Below are 27,688 nucleotides of genomic sequence, written 5' to 3' on the forward strand. Positions count from 1 at the left end.
AATGTTTATGCCTCCACAACCAGAAACCAAAGAAGACATTTTCAGGCTCTAGGATCCAGACCTGCCCTTTGGAAACCAATCTCTTCAGAGCCACTTGGCTTCACATGATGTAAAAAAAATAAATGACTGTCAAGATATTAAAAAGACCACAAGATAAACAGGTATGATATGTTCACATTTATTGTGCAGTGACTTTTATATACATACATTTTATACACCTAATTTACATAAACAGAAATAAATTAATCTGCTAATGTTCTTTAACTCATCTGGCTTTAGTGTTGCCACTGACTGGACACAGCAAACTTTGAAGGAGAAAAAGCACAATAATTCCAAGTGACACATGAGTGACAAGGCAGTAATATGAGTCAATGCAGTCTAGTTTTCATTTAGTGTTATATCTTACACATATAAAAGAAGCAGTTGGTAAGAGTTTTAGTGTTTGATGACTTATGTTNACAATAATTCCAAGTGACACATGAGTGACAAGGCAGTAATATGAGTCAATGCAGTCTAGTTTTCATTTAGTGTTATATCTTACACATATAAAAGAAGCAGTTGGTAAGAGTTTTAGTGTTTGATGACTTATGTTAAAAAAAAAAAAAAACATCAATAGGAATTTATGAATGAAAGTTTGAGGAAGGCCAGTCATCACAAAACACTGCTTTGATTTCACTACTGGGTGACGAGTTCAGACAATAAGGTCAGACAACAGAACTGACTCCATGACAGCTTTATATTTGGAAGTCTCTGTCTCAAAGAGGTGTCACACCTCTCTATAGCCAGATGAGACTACAGGTCAGATCAGACCTCTGATTTCAGCTTTTTGCAATATAGAAATATTCAAAGATATATGACATAAAAAAAATATATGTCTCTAGTTGTGAACTATACCATGCTGATATCAAGTTAATGAGACTAAAAAAAAATTTAAATTATTTTTAAAAAATGGCTTTTTGCACCACTTCCACGATTATGCACCAGCTACTTAAACATTCAACTTTAAGTCTCACTTTTTAATATCAGTACAATATAGTGGTCATGTTGTCTGTTTTTTTCAATACAAAGTTGTATTTGTTATTCATGTCTATTCATTCCTTTTCATTATATTTTGTTGTAATTTAATTGAGTGTTTCGTTTGCTCTAAAATAATTTTTTGTTTGAAAAAACATGTAGTTTTTCTTTATTTGTGGACTTGCTTTATGTCTATGTAGTGGAGTCAGTTAACCTGAGGATGTTCAATAACTAGGTAGCCTACTAATGTTTCAGACAACATGGCCAAACAAACACCCTGCAGAGCTAAAAACGACCAAAACATCTTACTAACTGCATCTTTAATATGACTATTACTATTGTGCTACATACAGTATTTATCACTGACAGACACATAAAGATAAAATACAACTTGGCTAATTAGTGTGTTCTTTATAAAAAGTAAATCTAACAAGCTAATGTGAAAATCATCTTAACTGTGTACATTGTAGTGTGTGGAAACGATAGAAAATACATTAACTGGAGCGGCCGGGGCCCACACACGTCAAAATGTGGCCAAGGAAAAAAATAAAAATGTGAACCACTGGAGAAATCATCTCTAGGTTTCTCATATACACAAACTGTAAATACAAACATTGACCTGCTCTCATCTTTTCAGTCTGAAGGAACTGACAGGAAGTCTAACTTTCTACTGCTAGCTTATGATAAACACTGACACTAACTAGAGTGACATGCCTATGTAACACGAAACAACACATCAACTCCAGCCTCCTCTTACCATACAGAAACACAGAAAGAATTTACAGGATACATTAATGGGTCTTAAGCACTAAACTGCTGCTGCAAGCAGCAAGAACTCTAAGCTATCAAAACATGCAGCTTGTGGTGAGTTTCTACAGTACTATTCAGTAGTTCGTTGGTGGTAAACAGCTGTGTGAAAACCCAGAGTTTGTATTTCTTATTACTATTATTCTATCACAAGATAATGATTTTCAACATGGCTCTGCTGTTCCATTAGCCTTGCACCCAATCAATTCAGACTCTCATTAAAGTGAACAAATAATCACACTGCAGCCGTCTTATCACCACACCATACAGGAACATCTGATTATTGCACACTAGCACTGAACTTGCAAATGTTCATGCAGAATGTATGAGAAACACACTACACTCAAATCAGTGGTTGCTCACTATGTGACAGATGACCATACAGTTCTTTGGAAGACTAAAATACATTGTTTGGGAGGGTCAAGGACATTTAACTACGTGGCACACTAGTGAGACGCCTACAGCGCTTGTATTACAACCTAAGGTGGTAAACAGAGGTGCAATGATGTTTTAGAAAATCAGTATTAGGATACTTGACACCATCTGATAACGACTGGATTACAGTACCTTCTTTAAACAGTAGAAAAGGAGGAGTGTTAGAGATGGTAATTGCACCGAGGAGGAAAAGGGAACGAGACAAATTCTGTGAGAGAATCTAGCAACCTCTTTTCCAAGCAAATTCTAGCGCCGGCATGTAAAATATATTACATCCATATCCAACATTCATAGCATTGTTTCTGTTAAAACACAAAAATAGTTAAGACTCACAGAAAGAATCCCAGCAAAGAAAAAAACTTGATGCCAGGGGTTCATCTGTTTGGAGATGAGAGTTTAAAATTGTTGTATAAAGTAAAAGCTAAAAAAAGAAATAAATGCAATCTTTTTCAGACACACATTTTCCCCAGAAAATACTCCACATACTAGACTATTGACTAGACAAGTGAAACGGTCGTAAGGCGAAACTGTGGCAGAAGTATGAGAGAAGGAGGCGTGAGAGTGAGCAGGGGCTGTAGTGATGGACCTTGTGTTTAATGGACCTTGCATCATCTTCGCTCCGACTCAAGGGGACTGGGAGCCTGACCTGTAGCTCTTAAAGCTGCCCAGCAGACTCTGTACTCCCTTCTTGACCCGTCGAGCCACAGAGTCAGCAGGAGGAGTGGGCAGGCAGGAGGCTAGGCTGGGAGGACGTGCATCCAAACATTTCTGATAGCGAAGCTGTAAACAGAAGAATGCACAGAGCTTAAATGATGTATTGCAGATACTAGACTAAACACCGGAGTGTCTATGTAAACAACTGTGACTGACATCTGTGCTAGCTCAGCTTTTGGCTTTGGGACAGAATAAAGTGAAGTTCTGACAGAACTAAAATACAAACAAAGCATTTCTCAAATATCTTCTGGAAATCATCCCATCTCTTCATCTCTCTATTTTTAGGACTTTCCTCTCTTGTATTTGTTCACAACTCACCATGCAGGCAGCCTGGACAGCCTCACTCAGACTGGCAGCATTGGGTTCGCACCAAAACATGTGACAGGTGAAATCTCTGGGACCTTCAGCCATGATGAAAGCGAAGGTGTGGACATCCTTCCCCACACCCATGAAAGACAGGAAACGCACCCTGCACTCTGACAGCACTTCCTCATTCTGGACATGGACATATGAATGAGTGTAATTTAATAACTTTCTGTGGTATTTTTATTTTTACATTTGCAATATTCAAATGTTCTCTCTACAACCTTTCACAGTAGTATAAGTCACAAAACATTTATAAAAATGAATTGGTTGTTTTATTACATATTTGAAAAGTTTTAAGGCAACATTTTAGTAAAAGTAGTGATTGAATGAAAGTAATTAGTGAAAAACTTTCACTGAAACACATTGCTGACATTTCTGTTGAGGCTCATCATGATGAAATTTTAGCTTCTGATTTAAAAACCACTCTCCCTGAGACCATGTTATACTGATTTCATTGTCCGTTACCTGTTTTGAAAGTATTGTGAGGGTGGCTGGTGCAACATTCACAGAGACAGGAGTCCAATCATTTTTATCTTTGCCATTCACTGCTGTCTCTAGCACTTCATTGATTACATCCATTCCTGCGAAGGGAAGAAAACACACACATAGAGGCCATGATACAATGCATTAACTTAAGAGTTACTACTGCACCTATAATAACGATGAGGACAGAAATTATTTCAAAGCAGCTGAAGTGTTAACATAAACCATTACATATTTAGAAGTGTTCTTCTTACCAACTGGCTTAGTCACAGACTCACAACCAAGGTAATAAACATGGAAGCGCTGGAAGAGTTCATTTTTTGGAGCAGGAAACTCTGTTAAAAAAGGAGGAGGCATTAAGTGATCTGTTTCCATACTTATTATATTAGACTTATCATTACTTATTATGATAATATTCAAAACGTGTAAGCTTTACCTTCAACAGGGATGAGCCCAGGTTTATCTGGGTCAGAGTTCAGTCTGCTTATCCCTGGCTTGGTTGCCTTTCTCTCCATCATTATCTAAAGTTAAATAAAGGGAAAAAATATGTGAATTCAAGTAAGTAATTCACTGCTGATTGTGAATGAAGACACTGTGCTGAATTCATAATGAAACTAAATTAAATCCAGTAGTGGCTGACCTTTGAGCACATCTCATGTAAGCTGGTGGCGATGTTCTTGGCAGGTGAGTCACAGCGGAAAACATGACACTTCAGAACTTGGGTCAGGTTGTCTCGAGCCACATAAGCAAAATCCCTGCAGGTGAAATCAGATGGAAAAGGTCACATTCATATATTGAAATATTAATACAGCATAAATGTGTGTTTCCAGTTTCAACAGATACAAACGTATGTGCACATAAAACATTTACACATTCACAACTTCAAGTAACAACCGCAGAAGACAATCATTTAAAAAATATTAGTAGAAGGTAGAAGTAATTGAAGTATACCTTTCCCTGTTCATGATGGAAAATGCAGCATGAAAGAAAAAATATGATTGTTAGAACACAATGATGCAGTTTGGAGGCAAAAACTGGGCAAAGCAGGGGTGTTATTTTTGTATGTAATGTACACAACGATCCAGCAGAGGGCAGCAGCGTGCCATTAAAAGGGTGCACACAAGAGTGCAAGTGCTTGAAAGGAATGCCAAGCCTCCGAGTCATGACTACAGGAGGCTGTACATTGTTTTAACTCAACCACCAAATGCAGACTTAACAGGATAATGGCAGAATATTCAAAACAGTGAGAAAAGACTGCGTATCTTCACACAACAAGTCAGGAGGTATAATTGACTGACAGTTCAGTTAACTGTAAACAAAAGTTAGAGGTGTTTTTTTCTAAGTTTAGTTAGCTACCTAGAAACATCTTTTCACAGAACACCTTTGCACAAACTAAAAGTGTGAGCTACAATGTGTATAAAAAGTAGTTGTTCCTCCATGTCAAATCAAAACTACACAGTTCAATGAGTAAAGTTTAATGATCAAACAAGGTGTTTTTGAAGCATGTTTTGTTTAAGGTGATATTAAGAAGTTAGGTAAGTAAATTGTGTAGATCTTCCATTTTCATTTAGGCCTAATAATGTGGATACTGACCTGCCGTTGTCTCTGCCTACACCCCACACACGGATGCTGCCAATGGGCTGAGCATGAAGCAGAGTCTGGCCCAGAGGGTCGATTAAGTTCATAGTGTCATTCTCCAGGACCATCAGCATGTCCTTACCCTGTCACGACACAAACATACTGACAATGAGCAACTTAGCTTAAAAACATTTTACCTAATTTGTGGGCTTCTATGAAATTCAGATACATGTATTAGTGCACTTTTTAACTTTTACTATTTGAGGTATTTTGCTTCAATTCCAGTATGAATTTAACCATGGAAACTTTTCTTTACATCTTAAAAAGACCTGAAAATATACTGCCCTAAGTAACCACATCATTTTCAACCAAAATAGTTGAAGAGTGTTTGACAATAACCACCAAATACAACACTCGGTGATTGATGATTTGAGTGTTTTTGATGTAGACAGTGTACTATTATAAAATCTCCTAAAATTATGAGTGTGAACTTTTGACAAGTAAATTGCATTTTTAAATGTATCTTTATTAAAGCAGACAGCAGACGTGTGCAGGTGTCGTCAGTAAAGTATCTCCATGACTCCGTAAATCCCCTCACCTCTCCCCAGATACCAGCAGTGTCATGAAGGTTGTGTTTGTGATAAGAGAGCTGCCTGATGCAGTTGTTGACAGCAACACTACTCTTGCCAGGTGCCATGTCCTCCTCAGACATCTCTACCCAGCCCAGGGAACGCACTGCAAAGCACTGAAAGTGCAAATAAGCAACATATTAGTATAAAACAAGACTGCATAAGGAAGGTGAAGAACAATGGAGTAGGAAAGTTTCAAACTTTGAAGTGTGTTGGCTCCTCTACGAGTTAACATAGCTCAATTCACCTCTTTTACTCTCATTTAGTTGTGAAAGATTAACTTAAAAAAAGTTTGTGTAGCTAAAAAAAATATCACAAATAAAATAAATCACTTGGCCTTACTGCCTCGCCTCTACAGAAGTTATAAAAATACCAACTGCAATTACAGCACACATATTCATATGTCAAAGTATGAAAAAATATTAATTCCATATCACACAAGAGCCACCAAAAAGCAATTGTTAAGTACAATACTAAGTAGAACAAGCTAATTAGATAAATTATACTTCATTATTTCCTGTTGTGAAATTCTCCTTTTCATTTGAGCCTTCCTAAATATTCTGGAGCAGTTCAGAGACATAGTACAGCCCTCTGAAAACCAACTCCAGCTCCAAGGCCAGTCTTGTGGTTCTCAGACCCTTTATACTTTCAACTTATTTATATCATGCAGCAGCAAACTCTGATTTACCTTAGTTTCTATATCTGTGGAGAGTGGAGTGAGCTTCTCTTCTTCTTCTGATTGGGAGCAATTGTAGCTGTAATAATAGAGAAAAAAATAGTGCAACAGAATAAGACAATATGCTAAATACCAAATACTAACTAAGCAAAAAGCTTTCACAGCACGTACTTCAGGTTGATGGATGCATAGCGTAGAGTTGCTCCTTCAAACTCCTTCAGACTTTGATCAGATGCAACCTCTCCCTCCTCCTGAAGCCACAGAAAAGAAAAAAAAACAAAAAAAATAGGTAACAATGACAAAGTCAACTTTGCTCAACTTTTTCCAGCTAGAATATGTAAACCTTATAGTTTGTTAACAAATAGTCTGTTTTAATACATAGAACAGACATGTCTATGAGACGTGGCATCCTGAAATACTGGAAAAGTGAAAAAGTGATGCGATAAGAAACAGAGGGCTGATATTGGCTTGTGTGCAGATATAATAATCATAGTACATAAAAGTATAGTCCATTAGTACATAGTACATTAAAGAGACTGCAATTTATATAGTCTTGACAAAGACCTAAGTAAAATATGTTCATGGGATTTTCGAAAACTATTTTTGTTGACCACAAAATATGAAAATACTACACGTACCAATAATGAATGTTACTTTCACAAAACCAAATTACACTTTTCCAAGACTTACCTTCCACAGTTCCCCTTCACCGGCTCCTTCATCTGTGCTTGAAAGATGAGCCCACGATTCCTGGAAAATGTAACAAAAGCTGTTATTACCTTGAGTTTCACACGTCAGTGTCTTTATCCTGGTAAAAAGGGCGTTGAAACCTCACCTCCTGCTCCTCACAGGGTGTAGTTTCCAGGGACATAGTAGAGGACATCATAGAATCGCCAACTTTACCCAAGGGTGAAGGAGGCTCCCACTGGGTGGTGCCTGTGGGGATGTGCCAGTAGTATGTGCCTGATGTATCTCGCACTCTCATCCATCCTGAAGGCAGGTCTGTGTCTGTCTCAAAAGCACTGGAGTCCCAAAAGGACTCTGGAAAGGCAGTGAGCAAAGGAAAAACAAGTGTTAAATGTCTGTTTTAAAAAAAACATTCTGACCATTTAGGAAGCGACAAGAATGAACAAACACAAAACAAGGATTCTGTAAAATGTGTAATTATGCTGACAGCTTTGAAATAGTTGTATGGTGTCTGACAACCAGATAAACTGGAATGCAAACATGGGGATAATGAGTCACCATGGCCGGCAAACAGTCTACCCTCTTCATAAACTTATCAATAACCACAGTTATGTTGTATAAATTATCTTTGACGATTTTGACTCCCGTTTATCAGCTTTCCAATGAGAAAGAGACATGGGGGTTTTAACCACACTGATGAAGCTAGACTTCCTAGCTTTTTCTTGTTCACACAACAGGTGATCTAATGTTGCATTTATAAAGTTGATTCAACTCATTGGTGATGGTATGAAATGGACATTAACAGAACACAGGACTTAAACAGAATTACTGAATACTGATAAGATTAGATTAGTACCATACACTTTACTTTGCTATATACAGCTACTATATATTACTGCATACCTTTTTAATATTACTGAATATTGAAACTAATATAATGAGACTGCACTGGTGCCATCAAAGAAAATGTTTGACCTAACACAGCAAATCAGCACTGCACAAAAACCAGAGCATGGAAGTTGACTCCAATGCACAGACTTTAGTGTTTCACTGCACTCCACCATACAGATTGATATTATGACAATATATTAGATGGAAAACATGACAGATTTAGCTTTCATTTGTTTGAGGCCTTTTACACCAAGTACAGTACAAAACAAAGAAAAATTTGAAATTTGCAGTGGAAAGATGGGAAACTTCTTAACATGCCTGCTTTTTTCAGTAACACCTTACGTTAAGTCCCCCGATTTATCATTTATAAACAGTACACAAACATGGTGTATAACACACTATGTTGTAGTTATGAGCAGATAAGGGCATTCTAAGTTTGTTAGTAATGCACAGTATTTGTCACCAAATATAAGGCATATTTGAAATTATTAAAACTCTGTTACTATATTGCTTATGTGAATATGTGTATCACCATGGCAAACAGTGGCCATGGAGACAACCACTGAAGCGGGAACTACCGCAGAGGCAGTTTTGAGTACTCTGGCAGATGTTCACCAGCCATAACAGTGGGGTGGGATATTATTCTCACCTTGTGCATTTATGTGTGTCTGTGTGTGTGTGTGTGTGTGTGTGTGTCATCATCAGAAAATGTGGTCCAGGAGACTACTGCTGTAGCAAGAACTAAACTACCATAGAGCACTTTTGAGTACTTTGGTGGGTGCTTTTATGTCTGTGGACAAATTTTGTCACCATGACAACATCACAATTGTGCAAGATACAGTCACGAAACTTTACGGATGTGTGTACTTGACATAATAATGAAGGCTGAGTTTGAAGATGGGTGTGGTCCAACCCCTGAGTTCTGACTATTCATGTAAAAATGCAGTAATGACTTGAGTACTCATGAGTCAGAAAATCAACATTTTGACGGGCGTTGTGGCTGGTGTGATCCCATCGCAAGATGGTCTCTAGTTTATTATCTGTTTATACACCAGTCTCTACTTATGGGTGGTTCACCGGAGGAGTTATAGTTGTTCACAAATACATTAATAACAAACACTAATAAACATATCTGCTTACAACTACATTACAGTGTGTTATAAACCATTTGGTGGTGGAATCAAATGGGTGGACTTAAAAGTTAAGTGTTGCCCTTTTATACAGCTGCAACTCATCAACTCAGTGCTCAGTACAACATTTTTTACCATATCTTCTCCATTTGTGAGGCACGTTGCTTTGATCTGCATTTTTGTTTTTCTAATTGTGCAAGCTGTGCCCCCCAACTGCTCTTATCAGCATGCATAATGTTGTATTACACCATGAATGTGATGCCTTCACATCAGCTGTATGTTATGTTTACCTCTGTTGCCATTTGGAGAGCTGTCAGCTGTGTTATCCTGCGACAGTGCAGGCCAGCTGGACTCCTCATCACTTGGTGTCCCATTCATGTTGGAGAAGAGGAGGCAGGCATTTCTCCCCACAACACTGCCCTCTCTCTGAGACTCCACATTACTCTGTTCTTCAGCCACTTTCTCTCCTCTGGTATCACCTGATGTCTCCTCATCTTCCTCTGAATTATTTTCCTTCTCTTTGCAGTCCTCTTCTCTCTCTTTATCTTTCTCTTCTGTGGACTCCAGAGTGTCGATGAGTAGCGGCTCATTAAGGATGTTTTTGGACTCCTCCTGACTGAGACCAGGGGTCATTGCTATTTTGGGAGACTTGGTCTGCTCCTCGTTTCCCTGTTGTTCTTCCTGAGTGGTATTCTGATGAGGGAAGTCTTCCTTGTTCCCATTTTGGCTGATATTGCAGTTGTGGTCCTGGTCCTGCTGGTTCTCAGCTACTTTCCGCAGCTGGTTCTGGCCTTCTTTGACCCATTTGGCATTGTTGCCTGTGGACTCCTGGTCGCACCAGTGGCTGCTGTCATTCAGCTTGTTCTTTAGCTCTTCATCTTGCTTTTGTTTATTCACAACATATGGCATATCTTCATCATCATGGCCACCCATGGTAACTTTCCATGTAACTGCTCTGATGGAGGAAGAGGTTGAGATTTATTAGCATTACCGTTAGCAGGCTAGCTAGCAGGCTAGCGATTAACACAGATTCAGTCGAGAGTTTCTCACCTGAGTTCGTGAATTTGCACTGCGTTTGCTGGTTATGAATATATTCAGAGCCGTTAACTTTGTCACAACCACTATTAAATGTTAAAATGCGAAGTTAAATGGATTGTTACGTTAAAACAACCAGCAACATTTCAATCTGGAGACTGAAGTGGGTTTGACATTCGTCAATTCCGGGTTGCCCATTACTGTGCCCACTTTCACTGTTACATTTTTCGTTCCAAAATGAAACGCACTTCAGCAGTTTTACCTTCCATTTGCCAACACGACCTTTTTCTCTTTAGATATAAAGCTAAATATAGAACCGGTCATGAGCTCAATGCATCATGTTAGATTCAGTTAGCTGGTTGTTAACTAAAATCCAGCTCTAAAACGAGACTATGTGCTGAAATATAGTGATATTAATCAGATGCCATCGCCGCAGCTGGAAATAACGGGCACCGTCCGCCATCATCACCGTCGTCATCTTGGCTAGGCTAACGTTAGCTCCTAACAGGGAAATCAAAAGCGAGTAGGGTGATTATAACTTAACAAGTTTATGATAAGAATTTTGACTTACCAGCTCCACCGAACCTCCTGTTGTCGAAATATGCGGAACTATGCCAGCTAACTACATATTTCCATTAATCGTGAGGGCTCTCTTCGTCTGTAGGTGGTGTTTTCTGTCAGTGGGCTCGGCTGGTGATGGAGGGCAAACCTGCGTCACGGATTATCGTCACGGCTGGAGCCCAGTGCTGCCCCTCAGGCAAAGAGCAGGAGAAGAATTTAAGGAAATATAATCCACTTTTATGGTGTTTTAGGACATATCGATCCGGTGCTGCGTATTGTCAGTTTCTCAGGATTTAAGTCATCAATTTATAACTTCTGTGCCAGTGGCTGGGAGATAGGGCGTGGATGGACTAACTAGGCTAAATTTATTTAAGTAGATAGAGTATCTGCAGATCAAATATGGTCTTTGAATTTATTTAAAAACTCTTAAATTTCCCCGAACAAATGTTTTAAATATTTCTTCAACTCTGCTGTAGGCGGTAACAGTAGTTATAAAATATATTTATATGTGATTTTAACAAAAAGTTGCTGGAAAATCCTTGTTACAGACCTCTAACCTGATGTATGCAAAATTCATGCCTGGACCTTGGACCTTGTATTGTGTGATAGGAGCCTACTTATATTATGTCTACCTATGGACATTGGCATTTCTTCTCTTTGCATGAGATTAGTGTTTTTGGTTCCTAATAAACAAACTTAATAAACTAAGTTAGTTATTTGGTAATCAGTAATCTGCCCATCATAGGTCACATCACTTTGCCTGGTAGGCCTATGAGTGACAGTAAATTACATTCTACATGGTATTAAAAAGGTATTAAAAAGTCTTAAAGTTAACTTGGTGTACTCAGCAGAAACCCTACTACTGTACTTAAGTACAATTTTGAGGTGCTTGGATTTAACTTTCATATTTCCATTCTATATTACCTTATACTTCTACCTCTCTACAATTATCTGACAGCTGTAGATAGTCACAGGGGACATTTTACTGCATTATGAGTGAGCCTACATTTACTTCAATACTTGAACTTCATTTTGCTGATTATACTCCTGTACTTTTATGAGGATTTTGAGTGTAGAACTTTTACTTGAGAAAGACGCAGCGTGCATTTACACACAAGGGACTGCATCTTAATTTCATGCTGATATGCAAATATCATTTGTATACCAAGCAAATTTTAACCTTAGTCCTACTCAGAAGCCGAGGATCTTTAGTTACACAATTTAGAAGTCATATTATTGTAGCTAGTGAGGTTGGCAGATTCCAATTGATACACACTATGATGACTTAAGAGTGTCAACTTTTCATGTACTGGCTTGACAAAACACTGAACTGTACAGCAAATGACAAAGACCTGGAAATGTTCTGTTTTTCTTTAAGTGAGCTAACTTTGTCCCACAAGATTGAAAAATGAGTACTCCAAAGGCATCAAACAGTTTGCAGAAAACGCCATGAAGATAGATGACTGACAGGGAGGAGATCCAGCAGCTCGTGAAGTGGTGTGCTGAGAAACATCTGGCTCACAACATCCAGAACACCACAGAGATGATTGTGGAAATTAAGAAAGCCTCATGAATATGATGATGAAAATAAATAACAACAAAAACTCTAAGATTGCTTTTTTTGTATCCATAACTTAATTTTGTCAAACTTTTAAATTATATGCTGCAGGTAAATAACTACTGATGGGTAACAAATACATATAATAACTACTGCAGATGCTTCCATGTAGAATATTAAAATTCACTGGATGATCAGTAATAATCAATACAAATAAAAATACAATATTTTTTAGTTTTTAGTTTTTGAAATCAGCAGTTTTACCTTTTCCTAAATGTTTTTACTTGATTTGACTGAAGTTTAGTGTTTTATGTTTCATTACACTGTACATGTCAAAATAGGTTATTGAGAGACACATCAGTGTGACTGACTGGTTATTAAGTGTCAAACAGCTGAGAAAAGGAAAGGAAAGTCCCACCCCTGCATGGTACAGAGTACTTTTTTAAATAAAATACAAAACAAGTGTAAATCTTTTTACTTAGGCTCTAATGCAGGGGCAGTGGAAAAGAGGAAGTCCAATTTCCCTAAGCAAATCCCATCATCCTAAGTGTAACACACACACACAATTTCATTTAAAGCAAATTTGATTTGTTATTGTTTTCTGCCATTAGTCAGTGATTATCGGATCACCAATTTCAGCAATTATCTTTTATATTTCCTACATTTAAACATTTATGCCTTCTGTTGCTAATTTGACTAAAATTTATATCAAGAGTCAACCCTATGAAACACACGATTCAACACTGAGCCAAATAGAGAAAGTCTACATGACACGTTTCCCAAACTACCCAATAATGTTAAATTCCCACTATGAATCCACACATTCAAATTTCCCATATTTTTCCTTTTTAATATACTTATATATATAAATACATACATTTGTATAAGTCATTCTTGATTTTGGCTTCAACCTGTGATTCAGCACAAACAAGCAAGCTGGTGGAGGCACAGAAACAATGCAGGTAGAAGAAACAACAACCCATGAGATTGATATAAAGTCAGAAGTCACCTTGAGGCCCAAAATAATAAAATCAAGTGAGAAAACAATAGAGCAGTTAGCGGGATGTTAATACCACCCCTTAATGTCCCAGTCACCTTATGTTGGCAGCAGCTTCTGATGTAGCCATCAGGAGGTCTCCATGGAGGAAAGGCGGTCTCCATGCTCGAAAACAAAACAAACTACACCTGTAGCTAACATGTCCATGGATTAATTACAGTCGGGGTTGCATTATTCATTTTCTGATACGACAAGTATTCAAAATGAAAATAACACTTGAGTCACTTTGCGACATTGTGAAACAGAGGCTGACTATACTCTTTGTTCAATAGTACAGATAGCAGAATCATAAATCATAATAAAACTGTTTTGAAGGGAAAATACTGAAAATTAACTAGATTACACCAGTAAATTCAAATAATCTAGTTAAAATCAGCAATCTTGCAAAGCATCTTGAAAGAAATCTTCCCATAATAACAGCAATAATCAACATCAACATTTTTGCTGCACTGGAAAAAAAACAAAAGGTTTGCATGGCCAGTTTTGTACAGGATACAGTCAGGGACCAATGCTCAAGACAGGCCAAGCTCTACACACCACTACACAGCCAAGCTGAATGGCACAGCCCTGCTACTGTATGCACTCTTGCAGGCAGCCCTCATTCATATACATTTTCTCATTAATCTCATGTTTAAATGCTTAGTTTCAGACATGTGTCATGCTTGCCCTGTTACATAGTTTGTTGCTGACAACAAACATAAATCTTTTCCCACAAGACAAGCTTTGGGTTAATATGTTATATCTTTTATTATAAAACGGAGCAGTCACCTTGTAGGGTGACTTTTTAAAACTCCATATTAGAGTAAGGCCTTAGATCCACATGAAGCAATGCTGCAGACTGTCATGCTGACCTCCACAAGTTATTAGGTCGCTTAAAGAAGATTGTCCACATGATTACAGTTTAGAGGATGAACAGTCCATATTAAGTTCCTGCGCAGACAGTATCAGCCAAAAAAAAATTTGATATCACATTGAAAAAAGAAAACAAAAACAATATAAAAAGAACTGACTGCTGCTGGATTCATTTCAGAAGCAGAAGCTACAGTGGCGTTGAATGCAGCGGTAGAGTGAAAAGTTTAAGGCAATACTGGCAAGCACCACAGTATCAGAGTGATATCTGGGGGAAGATATCCAGTAATTCATCGGTTCAGTACAGGGGAGGGCAGAAGAGGTTTCTCACTTGTCCTGCATTTTTTCCAGAATTGGCACAATCATGTCAAATTTAGGCCTCTTAGCTGGGTCTTCATTCATGCATATCTTCATGAGCTTGCAAATGTGGGGTGAGATGCCGGGAGGGATAGTGGGCCTCAAACCCTCCAAGGCAACCTGAAGGCCAAAACAGACAGACATTAGATACTGTCAAACCTCTAGACAGATATCCCTGAATTAATGAAACGTTGCGGTTCTGCCAACCTTCATGCCTATTTCCATGTTAGATAGGTCAGCAAAGGGAACCTCTCTGGTCACCAGCTCCCAAAGCAGGATAGCAAAGCTCCACATGTCCGCTGACCGACGGTTGATATCCTCTGGCTTCTTCTGCAGGGCTGTGCACCACAAAGAGCAACAAGTGAAACACACAACAGACACCGCCTCCCTCTACTCTCAACAAAAAGCTCTTCTATTCAAGCTCAGCTGAGTATATAGATAACACTTACATGTGTGCTCATTGGATGTGGAAAGATACAAACTTTTAGGCCGAAGTGCAGAAATAGAAGTTCTACATTAAAGTGGTGTATTATTTAAATATATTTAACTCAGGCTGGAACTAGCCTTTTTTTTTGTTCATAGACTACAATACTAATAATACCTGAACTATCATTCACTTAGATTGTTAAACACTCATTGCTCTTTCCATCTGTTATTTACAGGGTGTAAATGACACAAAGACATCCTTGCTGAAGATAAGGCCTATTAAGATTCTTCACCTCCGCCACATCTGCGCATTTGTACCTTATCACCAGCAACGCTCTCTGTGCTCTCAATTTCATGGCTCACTACCCACTATAACTATACTGTATGTAGGCTGTTTCTATGGTAACTAACGGCAACATCTCTCCTGCATCCCATGCAGCCACAGCCACCATGCTCCATATGCCCCTTCTGTAAAATTAAAACCTCAGTGCTGCAAAAGTTCCCTGTTTATTTTCTTTCCTGTTTTATAACCAGTTTATGTTTCCATCTTGCTTGGATTTCACTGTATCTCAAGGGGAAATCAGCTGTAGATTACATTTGGCTCAGAGACAGTCTCAAGTTCCCTGCATCTATTTTTCACGCTCAAGCTTGTGTGGCTTCAGTTGTCACTTTAGATCTGTGCTGTATGAGTGATGCCTACCCTCGGGGGCTACCCATGCAGGAGAGTACATCCTGCCAGGACACTGGAAGGAGAACTTGACATCTGCCATGCTGATCCTGGCTGTCATGTCTTCATCTATCTGTGGAAATGAGGAACACCGAGTGAGATGTCACTTTAAAGTGTAACAGACATCACTTTCTACTTGTCCAGTTTTCTGGGGCAACATAGTTCTCTTTTAATAGGTCATTTAATTACAACAAGTGGGTAATTCTGATTGAGAAAGCAATGCTGATATCACAACTTCTTCTTACCATAACACTCTTGCTGTTGAGATAGTGGCGAGGGATCATGGGTTCAAGTGTGTGTAAGAAAGCCATTCCACAAGCAATGTCCAGCGCAAACTTCACCGCCTGTGTCTGGTCCACCACAAAGTCTGACAGTAGGATGAGGAACACAAAACAATTGGTTTCAGTCATTTGGACTTTCACCACGTAACAGGTTGACAGTCAAATTCCTTCTGTACAGAAAGTGATGGCAACATAATGACAAATGCTTAAGTGCAATAAATCACAAATCCCTGCAAACCACCAGAACTGGTGACAAGTACGGACTTTGTGACCCGAGTAGAAGTACTCACTGGTGCCTTCATGCAGCACGTTGTAGAGGGAGCCATAAGGCATCCAGTGTGTGATGATGATGGGGTGAGGGGCGGGAGGAGACTGACATGCTCCCAACATGGGTAGGACATTCGGGTGGGAAAATATCCTGGGATGGAGCCCAAGAGGGAGGGACACGGGAGAGAGACAGACGGACAGAAAGAGGCAAAACCACAGAGGATTTGACATAAACAGACGGCTCATGTGCGATGCAACACCCCCCAAAATAAAATAAAAAATACATAAAGTTTGGATCAGCACAATGCAAACAGACAAATGAGTGACAACAACAGCACAGAGCAGAGGGTTGTAATAAAGACACGATTCAATAATAACCTGAGTTTGGGATATTCCTCATTGAAGTCTCTGCTTTTCCTTGTGGTCCAGTCACGAATCTTTAGCAACTTAACGACAATTTCATTTCCTTGCCAGCGTCCTTGCCACAGCTAGAGACGAAATAAACACAGAAGAAGTGAAGTGAAGGACGTGTACCTTTAACTGATCATTAGCAGCTCTGCATGAATATTCAGCACAATAAAACAGTGAAGACAAGAATATAAAGTACCTCTCCCGACTGGTTGTCGTTTATTTTAGTGAGGAGAGAAAGCTGTTTGAAGTCAATGCCTGCATGTTTATTCAAAGTGCCATTGCCTAAAAACACAAGATGGAGACAAACTTAAGTGACAGTTTGAAGTTCAGACAAAAGCCGCATTATTCATGTGAAATTTAGAACACCACTACACTGACAGAAAAGCTGTGAGACTCACGGGGTCGAGTTCTGGTGGTGCCTTTCCAGAACGAGTCCTTGAAGGGAATTTTAGTCAAGTTCTGACCCAATTTCTCAGCCTTTTCTGGCGGGTGGAGAAATGAGAAAAATCAACACAGAGCAACAAAACAGAGACAAGAATGGCTGCTACTAAGATGCATTTGAAACTGGTGAAATAATCAGCTGTAATGGGCAGTTATACCTCGGAGGAGTTCACGCAGGTGAGGTTTGGCTTTGTCCAGGGGAGTTTCCCCATATTTGTTACAGATGCTCACCTGAGCCCCATTAGTCACAAGGTCCTGGGAAAGAGTAAGGAGTGGTCTCAGTGATATTTCCTAACAGTTATCATGATGGGAAGTGACACATGAATAGATAAGCCTCTTCTCTAAAACCAGCAGGGGGCGCACTAACCTCAGCCACTTGGTCTTGGCCCCAGAAGCAGGCGTAATGCAGTGGTGTGTTCCCGTGTTCATTGGCTGCATTTGTGTCCGCTTTGCACTGGATCAGCTAAAAGAAAGAGAAACAAAGGATTATGTGCAAAACAAAGCTGGTCAGATCTTGTTTTGGCTGTATACAGGGATGACTGTTAATGCTGCCAAGAAAAATCATGGGAGTGTGTCTTGCCTGTGGACACATACCAGGGGTATTGAGACATGACTAATATTAAACTCAATAGCTGCCTGACAGCTATTCTAAATCAGACACCCTGCAGCAGAAGCCTCACATTATGGCAACAGTACTGTGCACAACACTGACATGCAGATTAACTTTGTATTTCTTTCATGGCCTGACATTAATGCTTTTCAATAAATACAATTATAGAGCAGTCGCTTTGTGTTTCTTTATTTCACCAGCTAGAGATGCTTTACAAAATCGACATTAAAAATGTACAACCACCTGGACTTTCACATGTCAACTGTTGCATCTCCAAAAGTAAACCAGTGGATTACAAACCTTTAAACAGGATGTATAGCCATGAGATGTCTCTTAAAAAGACTCTAAGAGGAGTGCTGCAGGTGAGTTTTCTTATGCTGCATAGGCGCTTGTACAGACACAGACTATCAGGGAATGATAGTCTGAACCAGCTCCCTGTACTGGAGCTACTGACTGATTGTTGAATCAATGTATTACTTATCTATTACTTATTTTGGTGAAACAAATCAGCATATAACAACAATCAGCCATAGATTTGACCTGCAGCTGATGCATTTGCCCCACTGCACAGTCCGTTTAGGAAATTAGCAAGTAGCCAAATTGACTGTCCCCGAATAAATACAAGGATTAAAACATTTTGAGGAAAATCACCACCTCTTTCATATCATAAATCTGTTCTACCCTTAATAAGTGTAGCAGTAAGCAGGTTTTATAATCATAGCTGCAGCCATTATAACATTACATTTTCCCTTGACACTGACAAAACTGATGAGCCCTCCCTTTAGTTTAAAATTGCTGATGGCAGGACTGCAAGAACAGACAAGACCTTTGTTTTTCTAATCGCTGCTCGATGAGGACATTTTAAGTTTCATAATATTCTCTGTTTATGAGTCAAACTTAAAGAGATACATCAACATTTTGGTCATTCAAACAAATATTGGTTGGAATCATATATTGCAACTCAGAAAAATATACCATAGTTGGATTATAAGTCATGCTGTAATGACAGAGAGTTTATATTGTGGCAATCATCTAAAAAGACTTTTACTGTGGAGATACAGGAACCAGGAAGGAACCCTCTTTCTAGCTGTACGCCAGTGTTTCCATGAACCTCACCTTTCCCACAATTTCTCGATGTCCATGGCTGGAGGCCAGGTGCAGAGGCGTGTCGTCTCCACGGTTCATGACGTTAATGCGAGCTCCTCTCATGATGAGCATGTCCACCACGCTGGAGCGACCTTCCCTGCATGCCCAGTGGAGAGGGCTGAAGCCATGGTCATCTCTACAGCAAGAGAGGAGAATTCACATTCAGCACAGGCTCCACTAAATCCTTCAACATAGCAAGGACTTGGAATAACTGCAGGACAGACAGGAAATGTTACTAAGTATGACCCCAGGGAGAGAAAAGTATACGAGAAAATTCAGCCCCAAGTTATCTACATTAAGTTTTTCCCTGCAAACAGCTCTGTGGTAAAACAGGCACAAGTCCAAGTGGTACAGACTGGGAGTATATTCTGGAACGGATGTGTTTTTGCTTTGTCAATCAAAATATCACTTTTCAAAAAATTAATGAATAAAAACACAACAAGTGTGCATTCCAGAGAAGAAAAGGATGGTCAACATAAACAATATAGTTGCACCCAGAGATTTGGGCACCCCGGGGCAAACGACATATTAAACTGATTTTTGAAGTGAAAAGAAGTAAATTGAACCCCTGCTGAAAACAGACATTAAGAATTGAGCTGCTCTTCAAATGATAATGCCTTTTGTTTAAATGTTTAACAGTAACTGTGGCATGTGCAAAGGTCTGGGGACCACCTAAGTCAGTCCTTGTTAACTTAGTAAGGTGTTCTTTTCTCTTTTTATCAAATGCTGGACTTTCTTCCCAAATATCTGTCCACAGCACTTGTTTCCAAAATGGCTCTGGCTTATCCAGATGCTGCTGTGCCTTAGGGTGCTGACTTTTGTGATCAGATCCTGTTTGTGCATCAATGCTGCACAGTGGAATGGTGCACCACCAATCCTGTGTCATCTAAACTTTCCTGTAGATCCTCTGCAGTCATATGAGGGTTTGCTTCGTCTTTCTGCCCTTTAGACAGTTCAGTTCCTAAGACTTCAAAACACAACAGCCCTGCGGTAAATCCTCCCACTCAATTTTATGGCACTGACAGTTATAGAGCTGTTGAATCATACTATGTACTCCTAAGAAGTGTTTATAATATTTTGTTTGTTTTATTAATAAGTAGAGATTGAATATTAGAAATAACTCTCAGTATAACGCAATACAACTCAACAGCACTACAGAATTAAGTTGTTTTAGGCTATTCAAAGCTGTTGTTCCCCACTGAGCTGTAGAAGCACATTATCAGGAATTTCATTTATGCTTCTGTCATTTTCTTCCTTTAAAAAGGGAAGTGATGCAACTCACACTGAGACAGCAGCTAAAAGGCCCCTGGCACTCACCATTCCTCTTTGTCTCAGTGACACTGGCACTGACACATGTAGGACAGTGGCCTCGATTACATGACAGAGTGACTAATGGTGTATCTCCTCAGAGAAAAAGAGATAAAGAGTGAGAGATTAAGACACAGCAAGAGCTGAGTGACAATCAGGAAATGGCAGAAAGAAAAAAAAAACAAAAAACAGTAGGCTGAGTGTTTGCTACCGTCCTTATAAGGGCCAGTGAGACTTCCGTCAGCAGTGCTTCACCCACATACACTCCAGCTGCTGTGTGTGATCATGTCTCCACTCCATTGTCTTCTCATTCAACTCCATCCTGTCCCTCAGAGTTACACTAAACCAGCTGGACTGTGCTGGTGATAAAAACCACTTTCCACACACATTCATATTCCATGTGCGCTTCACTGTTTGGGCAAAGACACTGCACAATCCTCTTGTCAGTAAAGTTATGCCCGTATTCTGAAATTATGAGTAGGGAGACAGCAAAATAATGCAATCTGAGAACTGAGGGAGTATTATGAATCTGCAGGAATTTGAACCGTCTGCTCCTCCACCACCACCACCATCAATTCACTGGCTTGTATTCACACGTCCTGCAGAGCTCGGCTCAAAACAGCACCAAGAGCCCCACAGAGACCCTCAGTCCCACAACACACATCTATCTGTGCATCTGGGTGACCTGCTGCAGTCACACCAGATCTGCTCCCTGTGCAATTTCCTCTCAGCCCAAAAGGCCAAATCCTAAAAACTAATTAGCCTAAGCTTATGAGAGAAAAACTCCCTGCAGGCTCACATCCATGATTTTATTTGTTTTCTGTGTTAAGCTTGAGTCTGTTAAGGGGAGGAGGTGGACTTATGACAAACTTAATGGCCAAACTTAATGTTAGAAACAAGAATGCCCACATGAACAGAAATATCAATTCTGTTTATCTGTATGATCTTAGATTCACTATTTACAAATGACAAGCTGAAATGTTAAATTGGTTCAGGAGTCAATCAGCATAAAAATAAACTGCAGCTATTTGCATAGTTAATTAATCGTTTACCTCTTATCAATGAGAAGCTACAGTTTTGTCTGGTCCCAGCTTCTCCAAAGTGAAGATGTGCTGCTTCTCTCTGTTATACATCATTGTTAACTGACTTACATTTGAGCTCTGGTGTGTTGGTTGGACAAAATAAGACATTTGAAGATGTTACCTTGGACTCTGCGTAATGAGGTGTCAAAACTTCTGTAACACCAGTAAATTTGTAATGGGGATAGAAAACGTATTGTTTCAGCAATTTTGTGTGCCCATGTGCAACAGCCCAATTTTACAGGATGCAGTACAATAATCAACTCACACAATACATGACCCATTTTACTACAAACAGGAAAAAAAAGCAAAGCTAAACTAGTTTAGCATAACTTAATTAAAAAGGGCCCCACTCCACCTAAAATCGCTAAAAATGTACTTAAGTGGTGACAGCAAGTGAGGCTCAGCCCTCTGGTTTCTATGTGTATTTTCTTTTCACTTTTTTCCAGACAGATCTTCCCTTTAAGCAAGCTTCATCCTCACAACCCAAAGGCAGTTCAAGTGCCAGGGTTTTCTTCTGCTCACCCCCTCCACTCTGGCTGTGGTAATTTATTTCAGGCACTTCCACCTGCCAACACAGCTCAGTTTAGCAGACGGAAAAGCCCAAGGAAGAGCCCCTGTCTGCACCCTGTATGTCTCTGGCCCGACATCCTCGCCAGGTCATGTAACAAACCTCAGCTGAGGGACAAAAAATTCACAGAAACATTCAAGTAAATGAAAAGAACATCCACAGAAGTTGAATAAACAAGTTTCCCAAGACTTTGTACACAAGAAGTAGGACTGTCACTTCTGCTGTCATTAAAGTGGCTGACGCAACAATGTTTAAACGTTGAGAAACTAACCTCTGTAAGAGTTCTTTTCTCAAGTCAAGTCTCTACAATCACGGAGGAAATACATGAGAAGAGCAGAATTAAAGCTACAGTGGGCTAGAATCACCACCAACATCTATTATAACTACAACTGCTGTACCCATGTATCTGTGCATATATTATCCTCAGATACATATCGAAATTCAATTTTCGTCATAGCTGATGCCTGATACAAACGATAATTAAGACAAGACAAGACAAGATAATGTATAGCCTGACAACAGCTAGACTGTAGACAATAGCTAGCCAACACTGGACTAGACAACAGCTGCAGACTCTAAATGCAGACTGGTCTAAGACTGCAACACACAATTATCATTATCGCTTAATCTGCTGATTATTTTCTTAATAAATTGTTTGCTATAAAACAGAGAAAAATGCCCATGTTTTTTGTTGTTGTTTTGTTCAACCAACTGTCCAAAACTCTAAAATATTCAATTTGCTATAATGTAAGACAACATGGCAGTTTTAACATTTGAGCAGCTAGAAATATCAAATGTTTGTGCCTGAAAAATTACTTAAATGATAATTCGATTATAAAAACACCAGCCAATTAATTAGCCAATCAATTAATCCACCATTTGTTGCAGCTCTATGATGATTCTAACTTTCTTGAAAGGGTATCAGTTCTTCCAACATGCTTGTAGAAATGTGGGATAAAGGTATGCAGAGTGAAATTCCATTTGGTGCGTGTGTAATAACCCCGCTGTGTCAGACATAATTTAAACCTGACAATCTGTGTAAACTCATTAACATAAACTGATAATGCTGCTTCCCAACCTCAACAACATTTAAAATAAGTGCTGTCCTACTGTCAGTAGCAATCATGCGTGAAAAGTTAATTGTTCTGCTTGAACTATAATTCACACATGTACATGGCCTCTTCTGGACATATATGATGAGGAGGCTAAACACAGACAACCGTAAAAGCCACAATTACACACTTATAGGCCAAAGAAAACACCAGAGCATTTTAGTCCTTTTTATGATCAAAAACACCAAATATTATCAAAATCTAAACTGCTCAAATGTGGTGATTTCCTGCCTCTCTCTGTGACATATGATATGAACAGATTAATTGCGAATGAAAATACTTGTCAGTTGCAGCTCTAGACTAATCAATTAAACAGCTCCACATAGAACTTAAATTTACTTAGAATTTAAAAACCAAATGGTGGTTCAAAACCATCACATTATGCTCTATGCCGATTTCCAACACAGAAATATAACCCCCTACTAAAGTGACAAAACATATTCAGAGAAGACAGAGATGATGACTATACAACATTAGGGAGAGTTTCAAACGTTGTAATTAACTGTTGTAAACTTTGAAGAAATGTTGAGGGGAAATGAGTGGAGCTATCTAATACCGCTGGGAGACGAATGCCAGAAACATCAGTGGAGGAGGGGAAGGTGATGTGCTGTGCTCTGTTATGGCTTACTGTGCATTCCTCTTTTGAAGAGAGAAAAAAAAAATTCACTATTTAGCCCCCCCCCCCCCCACACACACACACACACACACACACAAAGATTCACTGTCATACATAACTCTTCCAGTCCTGCCCACTACAACACTCTCCTCCCCCTCTCTCTCAGTTTTGGTAGGTGGTAGATGGTTCCCTTAAGGCCTGTGTGTTATTCCTTGTAAGGAGATTCAGCATTCCACTACTACTCTTCGTGTGGGAGTTATATCTGTGTAAACATACCATCAATGAGCAGTAAAGAAAATAATATAGTGAGGATCTGATAGGCTGGGATATAGTGGGTTTACTTAAATATAGAAAGGGAGGAACTAGAAGTTCTGTAGGGAAATGAAAAGGCAAGAGTAAATGTGTTTCACCCACTGGGGTGATATATCAACCAGAAAAGGGAACTTGACATGTAATCAGCTAATGGACAAGTCATGTGGAGATGCATGTAGTACCCACACCGGCTTAATGCAATCATACAGTCTCACAATGATCAGAGAATTAAAACAAATAAAAGAGAAAGAGGCTTAAAAAAACTGACTGCAGCATCCTGCATGTTCTGATATGATACTTGGATACTGCATATTATTATAATTCAACTATTTTTGAAAATTATAAGATTGCAATAAAGGTGGGGATTTTTTTGAAAAAAATGCCTTGCAACAAAAACACAACACTGACTAAATGACAACTATTAGTTAATTATTCACAAATTAGTAAATCAAAATGCTCCTAAAGACATCTGTGCTCCAGAAAGCATGAAAACAACACCATGTTCTCATATGCTGTCTTACATGAATCAGTAAGACCAAATATTATGTGTGTGGATGTTATCAGTTACTTCTCTTAAAAAAAAATCATGATTCATTTCACATGATCACAAGGTGTGAAATTAGAGTTGCTATGTTCAATTTTCTCAACGGTAATCAGAGTAAACAAAAAAAGGGCTTTCCATATTCAGAGTGTTTTGCAAATGAATCAGTCAGTATAAAAGACAAATCAAGTGGTTGTTAATGTGCTCTGCCTTCCTTCTTACCATAAATGTACCAAAGGTACCATAGGTAAAAAAGGTACACAGAGTTATTGTAATTAAATGGATTAATTCATTCTGTCCTTGTTTGCTTTGAAAACAAATAACAGTGGTCAAAACCCAGAAAAGTCCAAAAGACAATCATCCTGGGTGGCCATCAGAAGTTGACAGGCGAGCTCTGCCAAGTTTTTCTTCACAGACTCAGTTAAAGACACAAAGGAAGCTCAGGATTGACTGATTACCTATATCTATCAGACAGGTGTTTTTTGTGCTCAACCTGTCGAATCTTACAGAAGCTCTCAGTACTCTCTACATCTAAATCTTACATTAATACATCTCCACAGATGTCTAGGTTTTTTCTCTCTCTTTAGAGCCTGACTTTGCAGTGACAACTGAAAGCGTAACTAACTCTTCCATCACTGCGTGCTTCCTGTCCAACATCATGCTTTTGAATTATTCCACTGGCATTCCAGGCATAAACATGTGCCCACAAGGAAATGGGTTCAATCTCAGGCCACAATCTCACTGGGGACTGAAAAGGCGGGCTCTAAGTCTGCAGCATTTAAAGTAAGCAATGATACTGTAGTGTAACTGATGTTGCCTCGGGATTCTGATTCACTGATTCCAGCATCACAAATTCGTGTTGTGGAAGTCAAGTGCAATTGTGCAAAAGTAACCATTGGCTAAATAATGAAGATAGAAATGACACTGAACTACAGTCTATTAGGCTGGACAATAACTTTTAAATGATTCTTCTGTCTGTACAGATATTTTGTTTAAAAGGACAACAAATTAATTAAGCCACAAGCCACATTTTCACCACATCCTTAATGACAATAATAGCCTACTGGACATGAGTTCATGCGTGTGCTATGTGCTAATCTTGACTTTAACAAAGTAAATTTTTATTCCATTGGATTTGCAAATTCTGGATACCATTAACACTGACAAGAAATACATACATAAATAAACCTTAGCTCACCCTTGGTTGAGGTCATTCTCTGTATTGTCCAACCATAAGCGAACTGCTACTGCATTGCCTTCCCGGCACTGCGTAAAGATGTCATCCATTTTGGCTTGAGTGTTGTTCTCCTATGGTGCACTCGTGGGAGTAGATGTAGAACTAAACTGGAGGAGTTGAGAGAGGAGGCCCAAGGGGTTCAGGAGAGTCCTGGCCAGCATCAGTCCCTCATCTGGGACAGTGAGGGACACAATCGGAGATGCTCAACAGCACTCCAGCAACCCTGAAAAAAGGGAAACACAAACAGGGATGCTGCTCTGTTAAAAAAACTTTTCTCTTAGTACCACTTCTTTTCCAGCCAGGTATTGGGTTGTCACTCCAGCATACAGTTCGGTTTTATAAATCCAAAAAGAAGAGAGCCAAGCAACCAACAAACTTTGTATTGTGTAATCTTATCCAACTCTCTAATTCTGGGTGGATGCTGACTACAGCATTGTGACTCACAACACTTGGCCATGACTATCACCCTGCACACCATGGTAGAAAAATATTTTTATCCAGCGTTATGTTCATTTCTGTACTTCCTTATTTTATTTTATTTTTTTATAATTCATAAATGATTAAAATCATTTATCAAGCAAAAACTTGAAACACTAACTAGTTACAGCTTTTGAGTTCTGAAGATTTACTACTTTCCTCTGTTTTGTGGTACTAAACTAACAATACTTGGGTTTTCAACCATTAGACAAATAAAATTAAAAATTTGTAATTTCTAACATTTTATATACCAAAGAGAATAATTGATGTGAAATAATGGTTATTTGCATCCCTAATTTGATCAAAGTGTAAAACAACATCTTAGTAAACGCAAAGAGAAAATGCAATGTAAATGACTCTTCCACATTTCATAATTCACACAGCCTGAACTAATATGAAATTGAAGACATTACTGAAGACAACAGATTATGACAAAGTGTTAAAAAAAAGCATAGAAGTAGGATCACAGTTTAGACCCATTACAACACCTATGAATGAAGGAATACATTTCAAATATTTGATTTAGTCAGAAACTCAAATAGAATAGGTTATGGTAGATGATGATAAAACTACAGCTGCAGGCCATCTTAACAGAACATAAATCCGCAGTTTAAATAAAATGGGACTTAAAGGTTGACTTTGTTTTTCAGTCATTGTTTATCGAGTTCACATAAACACGCAACAATCTGGACTCACAGCAATTAGTTTATCGGCAACAGTTAACAGCAGCCTGACTAGCTGCACTGCTATCCGGCTAACACAGGGGATCAGCTCGTTTCCAGCTTCGTTACCTGGTTATCCCTTCAGCCCCGGGCAGTATCACAGTGTGTTTTCATTACAGTGGATAAAAAAGAAATGACTGTATTTAGTTCCATACATAAACCAGCATCCTGTGGTTGACTAAATGACCCAGGTTTTTGCTAACAAGCTAACCAACTAACCTGACGCCGCGGACTGGCTCACTCATTTGAAGCTGAATGACTGAGAATAACACTAAAAAACGTAATTTGGTAGTTTAAGCAGGTCCCACTGAAACATGAACGATAAACTCACCAGATATGTTCGCCTGTTCCGGTGTAATGCAGTTACAGAGCAGGAGTTATTAGCAGCGTTAAGTTATCTCCAGTGGATTGAATGTAGGGGGACGTCCACACCCTCACCGCCTCCGTACATACGTGAGAGGAGGAAGAGAGCGCCCCACCCCCTACAGGCGGCAGAGGGAACTACAGAAGGTCAAAAATATTCACCGCCTCAGGTCATGTTTATTTATCATCATTATTAACGTTTTTTAATTGGCCT

General features: G+C 39.1%; 2 protein-coding genes across 4 annotated transcripts; both read right to left on the reverse strand.

The window, feature by feature from the left end:
- Nucleotides 1-597: 597 nt before the first annotated feature.
- apbb1 (amyloid beta precursor protein binding family B member 1) lies at nucleotides 598-11,142 on the reverse strand. Of its 3 annotated transcripts, none has more exons than XM_022759727.1 (15): nucleotides 11,017-11,142; nucleotides 9,701-10,365; nucleotides 7,538-7,743; nucleotides 7,393-7,452; nucleotides 6,874-6,953; nucleotides 6,715-6,781; nucleotides 5,996-6,142; nucleotides 5,413-5,540; nucleotides 4,771-4,776; nucleotides 4,460-4,574; nucleotides 4,256-4,340; nucleotides 4,074-4,154; nucleotides 3,802-3,917; nucleotides 3,289-3,465; nucleotides 598-3,036 (listed from the first exon to the last, which is right to left on the reverse strand). In XM_022759727.1, the coding sequence occupies exons 2-15, from the start codon at nucleotides 10,341-10,343 to the stop codon at nucleotides 2,881-2,883; spliced, it is 2,067 nt and encodes a 688-aa protein (XP_022615448.1). In that variant the 5' UTR covers nucleotides 10,344-10,365; nucleotides 11,017-11,142; the 3' UTR covers nucleotides 598-2,880. The 3 variants fall into 3 exon arrangements, with proteins under 3 accessions (XP_022615448.1, XP_022615449.1, XP_022615450.1); XM_022759728.1 differs by lacking the exon at nucleotides 11,017-11,142 and adding an exon at nucleotides 10,461-10,562; XM_022759729.1 differs by lacking the exon at nucleotides 4,771-4,776.
- A 2,234-nt stretch (nucleotides 11,143-13,376) lies between these two features.
- LOC111232291 (integrin-linked protein kinase) lies at nucleotides 13,377-27,545 on the reverse strand. Its single transcript, XM_022759733.1, has 13 exons — nucleotides 27,443-27,545; nucleotides 25,874-26,135; nucleotides 19,107-19,272; nucleotides 17,748-17,843; nucleotides 17,539-17,635; nucleotides 17,338-17,421; nucleotides 17,136-17,221; nucleotides 16,907-17,016; nucleotides 16,552-16,679; nucleotides 16,226-16,347; nucleotides 15,954-16,053; nucleotides 15,035-15,165; nucleotides 13,377-14,947 (listed from the first exon to the last, which is right to left on the reverse strand). The coding sequence occupies exons 2-13, from the start codon at nucleotides 25,960-25,962 to the stop codon at nucleotides 14,798-14,800; spliced, it is 1,359 nt and encodes a 452-aa protein (XP_022615454.1). The 5' UTR covers nucleotides 25,963-26,135; nucleotides 27,443-27,545; the 3' UTR covers nucleotides 13,377-14,797.
- Between the last annotated feature and the right edge of the window lie 143 nt (nucleotides 27,546-27,688).

This window comes from Seriola dumerili, unplaced genomic scaffold, assembly GCF_002260705.1.
Source record: "Seriola dumerili isolate Sdu_G_001 unplaced genomic scaffold, Sdu_1.0 BDQW01000330.1, whole genome shotgun sequence".
NCBI lineage: Eukaryota > Metazoa > Chordata > Actinopteri > Carangiformes > Carangidae > Seriola > Seriola dumerili.

Excerpts from the sequence above, each read along its gene's own strand:
- apbb1 (XM_022759727.1), bottom strand. The coding sequence starts at position 10,343 with ATGGGTGGCCATGATGATGAAGATATGCCATATGTTGTGAATAAACAA. Across the intron at positions 7,453-7,537 it reads CACCCTGTGAGGAGCAGGAG|GAATCGTGGGCTCATCTTTC; the intron begins GTGAGGTTTCAA and ends TACATTTTCCAG. Across the intron at positions 6,143-6,714 it reads CCACAGATATAGAAACTAAG|TGCTTTGCAGTGCGTTCCCT; the intron begins GTAAATCAGAGT and ends TTGCACTTTCAG.
- LOC111232291 (XM_022759733.1), bottom strand. The coding sequence starts at position 25,962 with ATGGATGACATCTTTACGCAGTGCCGGGAAGGCAATGCAGTAGCAGTT. Across the intron at positions 15,166-15,953 it reads TGCATGGGTAGCCCCCGAGG|CCCTGCAGAAGAAGCCAGAG; the intron begins GTAGGCATCACT and ends TGTGGTGCACAG. Across the intron at positions 14,948-15,034 it reads ACATGGAAATAGGCATGAAG|GTTGCCTTGGAGGGTTTGAG; the intron begins GTTGGCAGAACC and ends TTTGGCCTTCAG.